A 13,177-nucleotide genomic window follows, 5' to 3' on the forward strand; every position below is an offset into this window, starting at 1 on the left:
AGGGACTGCTATGCAAAATAGTAAACAACAAGTCTCTAACTAGACAAAGCTGTTGACAGCATCCATTAAATCTTTACTGTGAAGGAAATTTGCTCAGACTTATGTAAAATTAAGCTGGGAATGATAATAAAAAAATACAGAATTCAGTGTAAAATTAAACTACATCTTTCATTTCTCTGACTATTTCAACATTTTAATGCCAGGATTATTTAGTGACAGCCATCTCTTGGCCTCAAAAAGAATAAGGATTAAAAAGAAACAATCATCCACCTCCACAAATCCTGCAGGTATTTTAATACCTTCTCACCAAAATATACCACTGTTATATTTGAAAACAGTCTGTCCTTTTCATCAAAAGATGCAGAAGAAATTTCAGTTTTATGAAGTTTAATGCACCTAACAGAAATCTAAACATTTTTTTGAGATGGCTGCATCATGAAAGAATCAAGACAGTAACATTATTTAAAAACCATCCATACACACACACTTTACCTGAAGATGACCATATTCCTTAGCTGAGAAGACCTCATCTCCAGTATGTGCACTGAAAACAGAATGAAGACATTCAGATGGTTTGGGGTCTTGCTTAAACTGCTGAACCTAAAGGTGAATTAAAGGCAAAACATAAAATCAAATTCAATAATTTCCATGTGCTTGGCAACTGCAAATTCACTATACAACTCATGTGTTTCAAAATTTTCTGAAAAGAGAATTAAGCTATGTGAGACTTAGAAACAGCAGTTCTAAAACTTACTGTAAACTATATCATACACACTAATGTACACATATATGTGAAGAACAAAAATATACAACCCCTCTAATTTATTTCATTTTCAAAGAAAAAAAAAAAAAAAAAAGTAATAGCGAGCGACAGATGCTGAAATTGTAGCAGGAAATGTGTTGAAGTGTATCATGTCTACCTTGAACTCATAGATCTGAAGTATATTCAGAGAATCCTGACCCATAAGCTTTCAGCTCAAGAAAGAGAATAAATGAATGCTACTTTGTATAGTTACCATATCTAGTCAGTGAACGTATTCAGTATATTCTAGGTTACAACTCATATGCTTATTGGCATTAGAATATAGCATCTGCAATTATGGTCACAAGGAGTATAATATATTCTTGTCACACCTCAGTATTTGGGTACATATAATTCATTTTAGAAAGAGAATCACAGAATCATTTAGGTTGGAAAAGACCTCCAAGATCATCCAGTCCAACCTTTAACCTAGTACTGACAAGTCCACCACTAAACCATGCTACCAAAGTTCTACATCCACACGTTTCTTGAAGACCTCCAGAGAAGGTGACTCAACCACTTCCCTGGGCAGCCTATTCCAATGCCACACAACCCCTTCAGTAAAGAAATTTCTCCTAATACCCAGCCTGATATTATTAAAAAGCATGTTCCCTCTGGATAAAGTCAGCGCATAAAAAAATTCTCAGAATAAAGTCCATCAGTAAATGACGTCTGTTAGGTAACTGAGACTGCTTATTACTACTCCGCAGGAAGAGAGAAGATTTTATAGTAATCAAGGTGAAAAATGACAACCAGTACATCAACAGTTTGACACCTGTGTTAATTTAACACTCATTATTCATAAATGTACTGATCACCCTCAAAACAAAACACTGCATGTCAAAGAGAAAAACAGCAGCTCAAATGTAACAAGATCAATTTAGGTCAAGATTATTTAAAGATCTGAGACTACAGAGAAACAAACTAAGAAAACAGAAAAACTATCGTGTCAGCATAAACACAACTGGCAATATGCCTGATTTGCTTATTATTATTATTGCTACTGATAGATGCCTACAAATTTTACATTTCAGTTTGTGCACTTAGAAGTGATGTCAACTACACAGCAGCATGGAAATGATTTTTAATAACAGTTTAAAGTCAGATGGATGAAATTTAAAATAAAATAATCACCAAATATAGGTATTTAACTGTCCGTAGAATTACTGCTAATCACTACACAAAATTAATGCACCATATCTAAATTTTGACAAGGAGAAGCCCTGAATATTCTTGAGTGTACACTGACAAGAAGATTGCAGGCTGAATATATACATTATAAAACACAACTGCATTATAGCGTAAGCAAATTACCCTGTTTCTACATTCACTTTGGATTGTTGCCCTTCTGAATTTACATCATTAAATCAAAGAAGACTGCTAAAGAAACCAAGCAAAATAATCACATTGACCACCTAGGTAAGGAAAATAACAAATGCAATAACCAAGTTCACAGTCCAAAGAAAACTTTCTAGCCTTCTATAAAAGAAATTTTGTATCCTTCCACTTCCAGGAATAAAAAGACGGTAAAAAAAACACACAGTGTTACTAATGGTCTAATACTTAAAAGGAATAAATAACTGCAAAATGAATCCAAACAAGTTTCAAATATGCCATGATGTTTACTCTCTTTGCAAAATTCTCCTTTCTTTTACACAATGCAGCAACCTAGCAAAAATGAGCAATGTTTTCAGCTGCACCACACAGTAATACTGCATTCCCCTTTTGAATTTTATCTATATTTAGAGGCTAGTTTTTACAGTTTAATTAATGCTTTAGAATTTAGTGCTTCTGTCCACACTACAGTGGTTTACCTTATCGGCCTGACGCATGTAGCAGTAGAGAATTCCTCTCATACACTTTATAGCAGAATGCTCCAGTTCATGAGTTCTTCCCTTGTCATCATCAATACGCCTGGTTAAGAAAGATAATTCATAAAACAAATTGGAAATGCATTAAGAAAATACAAAGAAAAAAAGGACACATTCATGCTTTGGGGTATTAATGTTTTGCGGTACTAAGTATTTAACTAACATTATTGTATAGTGCCCACACTCTTATCAACATATTTACAGCCCTGCCCATAATTTCCTCATTAAAAAAGTATTTTTTAGGTTATGTTGCAGCTTACACAAACATTCCTATATCAAATTTTAAAAGGAAAAAAAAATCCTTGAAGCTATTATAACATTGCAAGCCACTGTTCTCTGTTCCTTGAGAGATCCAAAACATGAAGGTAATTTTCTTTTAATTCTACAAAACATTTCATTCATAACCAAGCACTTTCCTGATGATATTAAGGTACAGCTGTACGTACAAGATCCGAAAGTTAACTACATAAATGTCCAGAAATGTGTTTTAAGACACTTAGTTTTTTTATATCGTGAAATCAAACAACACTCAATTACCGCATTACTAAATATATATTAAGAACTATGCCAAAACTCAAGTTACTTTAACAAGAAATGCATTGTGTATAATCAAGCCTGATCACTGCATTCATTGTTCTTTCCCCTTTCTTGATTTTTGATTGAGCTTTTCAGGGTGAAAAAAAATTCTTACAAATCTGTAACTTAAAACAACACGTTTCTGATACAAATATGCACTGCAGCATAATTTGCTCACTGCTTTTTCTCAGTCCACTTTATAGTTGCCACTAATTTGGTTATAGGTAAGCAGACAATAACTACATTAGGAAGCGTATCCTTTCCCACCATTTTTAACATGTCATTAGCTTATGCTGAGGTTTTGCTACCTACGCTGAAAATTAGAAGATAGCAGTAACTTCAAAAGTAATACACATCCAAAATTCCTGCTATCTAAATGGTAATCCTGGGTACAAGAAACGTACTTGATTTCAACTGCAAAGTTCAAATGGCAGGGGGGGAACAAGTAATAAGACCATAAAACAAACTGAAGAGGCTGGGTTTTTTTGAGCACTACAATTTATTCTCAACATTTCCTCCGAAGTTTTCACTTAACCTACACTTTTCTCCTTTTATTCACAACAGCAGTCTTTGTTTTCTTAATGTGCTCTTAACAAGTTTAGGTTTTATTGAACAACAGTACTGGTATGAGTCAAGCACGGTAATTTGTAGCTAGTAGATAATGCAGACTTCCACATGAGTCTTGTATCTTAGCTCATTTGGAATTTTAGTCATACGCTTAATTTGAATCATCAGCTCTTGCCCATCAAAGGCAACTCACTGTGCGGCAGCAAAGTCCAAGACCTTGTTTTGAGCGTGAGTGGGAGTAACGCAGACTACTTGTCTTGCCACTTGCCCTTTCTTCAATCTGCAAGTTTCACATATCAGCTTGTATAATTCTACAAACTGGGAACTAAAGACTGAATAGCTCAGGCAATTTTATGCCATGCTTTATTCTACGAGGCTTTTTCAGCTGCTGAAAATTCAGAACAATCATCTGTGCACCTTTTAGTCTTCTAAACTTTTTCAGTTTTTTTCCATTTTCAGATGCTTTTATTTCACCCAAGAAAGTGGAATTAAAAGACACAAACTTTTCAATATAAAAGAAATGAAAGCAATAATTACACATTCTGAATGCTAATTTCCTTGTAGCTTTTGCTAGTTTCTGAAAATTTTGAGATCCATTAGACCTCATGCATGGCATTTCCAGAAGAAAACACAGACTAGTAATTACAAAGAAGATCTTTGTATGACTTCTCTTTCAAAAAGCATCATTTTGAAACATTTCTGAGAAAAGAATTTTAATTACTTTTTTTCACATTCATATCATAGGTACGGAATCTAAAGCAACAAATAGAGATAAAAAAGAAACTCAAAACTTTTTATCTGCTAGACAGATTGTGTTGACTTTGACAGTTGTTCCCCATATTATTTCTGGCACTACCTTTGTAAAATATACTAAAATTCTGTCCAAGAACGTGATTACTAGCTCACCACTAGTTGGTGACTATTATAAACAGAGTAAATTATTCCATATTTGCACACCATCATCTTCGTTAAGAACACTACATTTGAGTTATCATCACCTCCATATTTTCTTGGGTGGCTAGGGAAGCAAGGTTGGAGACAAGGAATACTAAATCTCAGAAATGAACAAACAGTAAGTCACTGCGATGCTCGTCATGAAGCACCTTGTATATTACAATGCCTTTGTTCTTCCGTATTCTCCAGTTTCACAGACAGTTTAACAAGTCATCCTTATGACTTCTGTATAGCTTTGTAACGTTTTGAATCACTATGATTTTGCAGTCTTTTGCAAAAAGAGAAATCCATTCATTTTTGCTGAAGTGACAAATCTATCATTAACATGAATTCAAAACAGTAATGAGTTAAATTGGGAGAGTCAAAACTGTAATATTAGTGAACAGAGAGGGAAGAACTGTAAGCAAAGAGAAATTATAGACACTGATGGAGCACAGATCAAACTCAGAGTTCTCAGTGAGTCAGAACACAGGCAGTGTGATACGAATGCTTAAATCTAGACCAGCTTCCAGGCTTTGAATGGAGTCATCCCCACTTTTCATCCACTGGTTAGATTTGCAAAACAGCTTTGAAACAAATTCCTCTAAGAGGAAACTGAACAACAAATGTACTCTAACACCTCTAATTCCTGTAGTCCCCCAACAAGGTGTCCAAATTATTGTACTTTGAACAGGTATGAATTATATGGGCTGGGGGGGGATGTTCGGTCTAGGAACCTAGAATAAATCCAATCCGAAGTAAAACCTTCAAAATACTTATGGAGAATTAGGATCCCCCCTCAGAACCAACAGCTTCAACTCACTGACACGTTACTGCAAAGCCAAATTATTGGTGATTGTAAACAAAATCATAGGGAAAAAGTCAATATTATCACACATTAACAACAAGCTACAGGAATTCGTACAGAAAGCGAACTGCCCCAAATTAGAAAAGGAATATAGAATGACAATTACAGTAATTATAGTGAAATATTAAGGCAAGTAAAACCAAACCAGTAGCTCTTGATGGTTTAACTGAGTATGTAAGGAAGGATGAAGGCAAGGAGGTACCTTTATTCACAGAGGATGAAGATGAAACTTTTCAAATGAGGTCTTGATGAGAACTGGGCATAAGAAATCATCAGAACAATTGCTTTGTTTAACATCATTACCCTTACACATCTGAATGGCACCTATTATTTAATGTATCAGTAGATGAGAGTAAATATTAAAACTGTACACTCAAATGTTGAAATCCACAGAAAAATATTCTTTTTGCTTATTTTAAAATAGTTACATTTTAATGACATTGTAATGGCAGTTAGAAGGCATTTAACCCACCAATTAGAGAAAATAAAAAGTAGAATTACCTCTGAAGCTGAAGAACACACACTTTAAAAAAAAACTGCAATATACTGAAGATATTTCACTGTTTTTGTTAGTTTTAGGACTATTATTTAAGGGAAAACAACAGTTTTCTTAAAAAAGAAAGTCAAGAAGAATAGTTTTAATGATATGAATTGGAAAGCAATCTAGCACCATTAAAGCCTGACTGTTTTGATGACTTAGTAAGATTCTGGTTGCAGTTTAAACTTATCAGTAAAATGATTTGAGAAATAAACACTGCTGACAAAACAATGGAAAATAACAACCTTAGACTCTCAGGAAAAGCTGACGCAATTTTTGAAGAAAGATTATTCAGAAATAAGCGATGAAAATCTTCATCACTTTCCTATTAATTTAGCGAGAATAGATCTTGAATCTGTCTGAGAATGTAAGACCTCCTTCATACCATTTAAAATAGCATTTTTCAATATCCAGATACAATTCGGGATCAGACTGAAGTCTTCCCATTTATTAGTTATTAACGTAAACACAAAGGAAGACGGGCCTTCTGCCACCAAACCACTATGTTACTGCTGATAACAACCCCTGGGCTTAGCACAAGAGTTTTGTCACAGTGGAGAAGTTAATATATCAGTTCCATAGTTGGACAGGATTTGTAATTTTATCTTGTTATGACCTCCTTTCCCTTTACTCTCAGAAATCCTGTCAATACACAACCCTTTATACTTCATGCAAACTAACAACCGTAGTCTAAACCAATATAGATGTGAAATTTATCCCATGCTTCATTTCTGGCTTTTAATTTAAACTGCATACACTCAGTTTAATCAATTATCCTGATGGAACACAGTTTTCAGTGAACTGACAGCCTAGATCAGCGTCCAGTTAACATACTTGTACTAAGAAGTTAGCAGGCACATAAAGTAGAATTATAGAAAATCAAAGTCAACAAGAAAGGTAAGAAGAAATTATCATGTAACATACAACAAAATACCAAAAAAAAAAATAAAATAACCTTTTGGTTGAACAATCTCATGTCCTTTGTATCTGCTGTAGATAGTCACTGTTATTTCCCAAACATATATTTCTCAGCATTTGAGGATTCAGTCGTCTGTGAGTATCCTGACTGTTACCCTACCACAAGCCTTCTTCTGCTCTCAACTCACATACCACATTTGAAATGAGCAGTATTCCATGAGTACAGTTTGCCACAATAACCTGTATTTTTAATAGCATGTATGAATTCCTCGGTTTCAGAATATCAGTACCAATGAAATTATATGAAACTGTATTTGCTTACCAAAATTACAGACACTTTTAACCTAATAGCTACTTAAGTATTTTTTACTGAGATTCAGAAACATGCATCACCTCTAGGTGTTCACAATAACATTTTGGATAAAATATCATCTTTAAAAACATTCCTGGTGTACTACATAACAGAAAGCAATATGGCAGAGATGTGAATTTAGAAGTTACTCACCTGTAAGCAAGAGCCAACGCCCAGGAACATGCAGCACAGTAAAGATTGTCATGCACTTTTGCCTTTCGGTTATCCCCATATGTCTTCGTAGGAAACAGACCTGTGGTTGGGCTTTGATGAAGTAGCAACGTTGCCTTAACTGGAAAAACAGAAGAAGAAATTAATTGTTGCTAATGAATAATATTCGCAACATGTTTCTTCCAGTTTCTGCATAGGTATAAATCAATGTGAACATATTGAACGTGCTCAATATGTAAGCATGCACAATATAAAAAGGTCAGGAGAGACACACACAGAGAAAACTTTTTCATATTGGTTTGACTCTCAGATTAGAACTCTTCAAAAACCTCAGTATTCACAAAAATTCTATGACTATTCCTATAGCACTGCCACACAGAACCACTCCAACACAACTCAGTAATTTCTCTTTTTTGCAAAAAAGGGTCTATAGTATATTGTCTGCCCCCAAAATAATGTAAACAATAGTTAAACTCAGCGAACTCTACACTCAGAAAAAATCAAGTTTTAACTCTGGCCAGATGACTATATCAATATTCTTTAAAATGGCAAGGAGTGAGACATTGAGAGCAACACTATTTAACATAACATAAACTATTTACATCAATTTTTAATATTAGCAGTATTCCTGCTGCTCAACGTAGAATAATATAGGCAACACAAAACAGCAGTTAACGTCATGGAGCAGTGAATTAAATTCATATTCCAGTGCTGTGTAATGTTTATATTTCTAGAAGCCACTCTTTAAAGTAAATTGGGAACAGTCCAGTTAAACAAACAAAACCACAACAACAACAACAAGAACCCCAACAATGCTAATGTTTTCGTAACAGTAAAAAACATAAAATCTGCTTTCGTATACATATATAAGCTCTACTAATTTCAGGGCTTTGCAATAGCTAGAGGATGGGGATGGACATGTTTTAACAGTTCTTAAAAATAATACATCAAAACAACATGGTATTATTGGCAAGGGTAGATTTAATTACCTATTTCGTATACTTTGAACTCCTTTATTCAACAATTTAGAAACAACTACATAGACAACTTCTTAAAAGTAAAATATGTCTGGGCTATTTTTTTCCTGTCCGATTTCCAGATGGAAGGGCTCTGGCAGAACCAACAAGTATTAGGAGGATTAACATGTGAGTGGCTCTACTTATCTAAAAGATGCATAAGGAATATTTTCTTCTCCTACCTCATCCAAGTCCAACAGACACAGCTCAAAATTTTAAAAGGTCACAAATGTGTTAAAAAGGGGTAAGGGGCAAGCTTACATAAAAAGGACACAGAACAATCTTCCATGTAAAAACCAATTCCAAATCATATCTTGGTTAGTTTAAGCATCAAAAACTATCAGATCACCTTTACACCCTCCTCATCTAAGATAACGGGGCCCAACTCTATTCTCTATCTACTCTATTGTTTCTATTCCATCTATTCTACTGTTTGACAAGTGCAGATGATAACTTTGAACACTTTGTACAGGTCATCATGATCTTTCAAGCAATGTAGGAAATATCCAAAGATATGTGTTACATTATCACGGGAATCTTATGAGGAATTGTAATGATATTTTTTTTTCTCTTCAGAAAATAGAAATCCTTATCAGAAATTGCAGATATTACTTTAAGATAAAGCTAATGCCTGTTATAACCACAACTGTAAATACTCCTGTAAGTTGCACTGAAAATTTTTCATGGTAGGAACAATTCTTAACCAACTCTTTACTTACCAATTCTGTAATAATGATCTAATTTATCCCACAGACTTCCCCCCTCTGGTTTTGGAAGGTTAATACTTTTAAGGGGCTCATAAATGGAACCTAAAAAAGAAAAGAAAAATCAAGATCAGGATTAGTTACATAACTTCTACCATCACTAAAATGCAATATGACTGTTTGTGTTTGTTATGCAAAGGCACAATTTACCTAATTTCAGTTCAAACAAAAAAATAGCACTTTTATTATCTCAGAGAATGTAACATTTCTGTACACATTTTCTACGGTGCCTGTCCATGCAAACAAGACCTTCATGTGGATCTCCAGTGCCTCACAGATGTTTAGCTACAGCAAATGCCTAGCTGAATGCATGTCTCAAACTCAAGAAAAAAAACGTGTGTTCTCACGTACTACTGAGGTCAGCAGTACAAACTGGTCAGCAGACAGCCCCCAGATTACCTACATTTCAGGGAAATACAGTGCTATCTTTTCTGCATTGTTCCTCTGCAGTGTCCCACATATTGACTACTTCCCTGTTTGCACCTGAAAACTGTTTTGCTGATAGCTGAAGTTAGCTACCTATCAGAAAGGTAGGCTTCTTTCAAATTCCTGAGGTAAACCATTTCCAGAACCTAATGTTAAGAGTAACATACTGCTCTCCTTCCATAAATCTTCGTGGCTTTATTCAACACCCTGGATTGCAGGATCTCCCACGGTGTCATTTGACAGGAGGAAGAATGGGAGCCTCCCCTTTCCGGACTGCACGCTGCCCTTCTGAAAATCTCAGAGAGCGAATTGTCAGGGAAGCCCAGACAGCCAAGCACTTCTGGCAGGCTGCAGCAGAGCGCTCCTACTCAAGTTGCTTCTTTTGCACGCCCTGCACATATCCAAGTATTAGACAAGAGACTGTCCATAAGCGGGACTCAACCAAAACCAAAATGAACATGTAGAGCGGTGACAGAGGCCTTACTAATCAAATCCTGAGGCAGGAGGACTGAGAAATGTTTCTTGCCCCTCCAGGACTCACACCTCACCCCTCACATCAGTATTACTTTTGATAGTAGCAGTTAAGAAAATTCCTTTTCTCCCCCCAAAATCCACCACCCCTACTCGAGCAGACTCCCGTGGGTCCTTTGTTGTATTCCCTGGTAATGTTTGAGCACACGGTGGAGCTTTCACTGCCACTTTGCCTGTCCTCGCTGGGAGAGGTCAGGAGCAAGGACCGCGGGCAGGTGGGAAGCACAGAGGGCTCGCTTGTTTGGTTGTCTAAAAAACAAACCTAGAAGACATACGCTGTTCTGTGATAGGAAAGAAACCCCGATCTATAACAGCTCTCACATCTTCTGTTTAAAATTCAACATTCTGAACCCAATTAATTTATTGTTTCAGAGCAGTATTATGTTTTTCAACTTCTTTTTGCCTAGGAATTTCTGTCCTGTAAAAGATTCATGATCTTTATCGTTAGACTACTAATTCAGTTGTCTCGCAAAAGCACGCTATGGTAACCTGCAGCGATGGCAATTTTGTAAGGTGACTTGGTCAAAGCAGGACAGAACATACATAGGAAAAAATCTTCAGTCAGGCACTTATTTGCATAAAAAGTAGCAAATTCATGAGAAATGTTTACTTATGAGGTTTTCAGAGGCAAAATAAAGATACTCTTAGATTTGTTAATTATGTAACACATATATAGGACACCACTCTGTTTGTGAAGTGGGTTCAGAATATCTCTTTCCTGCAGACCATTAAACCCCACACTGCATTGTGAAAAACAGGTGAGCATTCACAGGCACAGACACGTATACACACAAGGTAAAAGTTTCTAAAATAAAATTGTTCTAATTTACATACTTACCAGACAATCTGTGACCCTCTGTGGCCAACAGAGAAACAAAATAGAGTTATCATGAACAGAAAGTACACGCTTGGCTCCTATTTCATAGCATGAAGATTTCAACTTTGGGCAGAAAGAATACTGAACAGAGTAAACAGCAGGAAAATGTCAAAGCACCACTATCTACCGATTATATTCTTTTAGATAGTTCAGACTTTACCAGCAGAAATAAATGAAACAGTCGGAATGGTTGTTGATGAAAAAAAGAGATGAAGTGGATTCAAGAACATTGACAAAAAGTTTTATTCTTTAAAAAGTATATGCAAGAGAAGTTGTTTAAAGGAACACTCAAAACTGAAGTCTTCCGCATACTGCTCACAAATACCTACGCAGTTTATGTTTTTTTGCATGTCTGGATGTCTGCTGGACAAACCCTGTGCTAAATTATGGGTCATTAGTGCCATGATCTAAATGAAAGCAACAAGCAGACAGAAAAACCATGAAGCTGGCTGCTACTTCTGTGTGGTTTTATAGTGAGACCATAACACCAGGGGAGCTGTAAGTATTTTTAGGACAGCTAAAAAAGCCTGCCTATACTCTTTTCCAGAATCCACATAACAGTTTATTTCAGCAAGACAGAACCTTAACACAAAGTTATTTTCAATTATTTATTTAATATGGGATTTAAAACGGACATCAAGACTCTACAGCACTGACAGTCAATGACACATGCAATTGAGCTCCCAGCCCTGAAACTGAATGAGATGCAACTGAGCTCTCAAGTTTGCATGTTACCATTCAGAACAAAGAGAATGAGGACGTTCAACTACCTTTTTTTTAAATGTCTCATTTCATTGTAACCGCACAGTACAAGTTTCATTTAAGGTAAACATGCACATGTCCTAGGAAGGAATATTAAAATACTTTGCTGATTTAGTATTTTTAAGCTGTATACTGATGTATAAACATACACAAAATTTAAATACAGTAGTTTAGATTTTCTTCCCACAAAGAATGAAGCATGTCCATTATTTCCTCAAATCAGAAGTGGAGCACTGTGTGTCAATAACTACTTCAAAAAACCCTAATACGTAGGAAATCAATGTCACTTCTACATTCGGGTATTTAATTTAGTCTGTTAACAGTCAAAGTCCTTGACCCAACTCTAATTAAATCCCTATTTTTCCTTCAGATATTTCACTAACTAAATAGGCTATATCCATATTTTGGATGGAAAATTAGAAAATAAATCCCCCTTCACTTCAGATGTGGCTCCTTAAAGTTCCACATTAGTATGATTTCATCATTCTTCAGGTTGAAGAATTACTGAAAAGGACAGCCATTTCCTTTCAAAGTATTAGAGAACGGGAAGAGATCTGAAACAGCAAAATATCTGATAAAAGCAGCATCAATTACTAATGCAGAACTACCATAATATTTGGACAAGATATTTAAGACTGAGCTAAGACACTGGAACTATACAAATACATTAAGGGGCAGATTAAACTGAAAGGTACAATAATTTCAGGAAAAATTAACAATTTATTCATCTCTTCTAAGCAGAGTTCAATACTGAAGGAAATTAAGGGAAGTTCTCCGAGATAAGCTGTTAGCAGTGTGAATAACTGCATCCACAACCTGCGGAGGCTGAAAATACTTATGTCATCCTGCCGTTAGAGGACTTGCCCATCCACTTTTTGTTACTCTAGCTATATTCAAGAATAGCATTAATTGCTCTTCAGGAAGAACTACAAACTGCCTAGATATTTAGATTGAAAATCTATGGGCAATATTTTAAAACCCTCTTCCCAAATTCCTATCTCAAGAAGCTTTGAGCATCCCCACATCGGAGTAACATCAGAACAACATCAGAATGGAATTCTGGACCTAGACCATGGAGAAAGGTTTACCTACTTTAAGATGGATTGATTATACAAATTCAATAAGTACTTAAACAAGCAAATCCGTAAAGTTTAATCACAAGCAAATGGAAGTAACATGACAAGAATTTTATTTCAAACATTTAA

At 35.4% G+C, this 13,177-nt stretch overlaps 1 protein-coding gene across 7 annotated transcripts in view; it reads right to left on the bottom strand.

The window, feature by feature from the left end:
• PHKB (phosphorylase kinase regulatory subunit beta) overlaps positions 1-13,177 on the bottom strand; it is a 74,130-nt gene that overhangs the window by 56,222 nt on the left and 4,731 nt on the right. For 5 of the 7 annotated variants that reach the window (XM_035336746.1, XM_035336745.1, XM_035336752.1 and 2 more), the window contains 4 exons: positions 9,332-9,421; positions 7,579-7,717; positions 2,617-2,716; positions 493-600 (listed from right to left, as the gene is read on the bottom strand). In XM_035336746.1, the coding sequence (XP_035192637.1) occupies positions 493-600; positions 2,617-2,716; positions 7,579-7,717; positions 9,332-9,421 (437 nt within the window). Of the gene's footprint in view, positions 1-492; positions 601-2,616; positions 2,717-7,578; positions 7,718-9,331; positions 9,422-11,171; positions 11,190-13,177 lie in introns of all 7 variants that reach the window. The other 2 variants (XM_035336747.1, XM_035336748.1) reach the window with 1 other exon arrangement.

This window comes from Oxyura jamaicensis, chromosome 11 (genome assembly GCF_011077185.1).
Source record: "Oxyura jamaicensis isolate SHBP4307 breed ruddy duck chromosome 11, BPBGC_Ojam_1.0, whole genome shotgun sequence".
Taxonomy (NCBI): Eukaryota; Metazoa; Chordata; class Aves; order Anseriformes; family Anatidae; genus Oxyura; species Oxyura jamaicensis.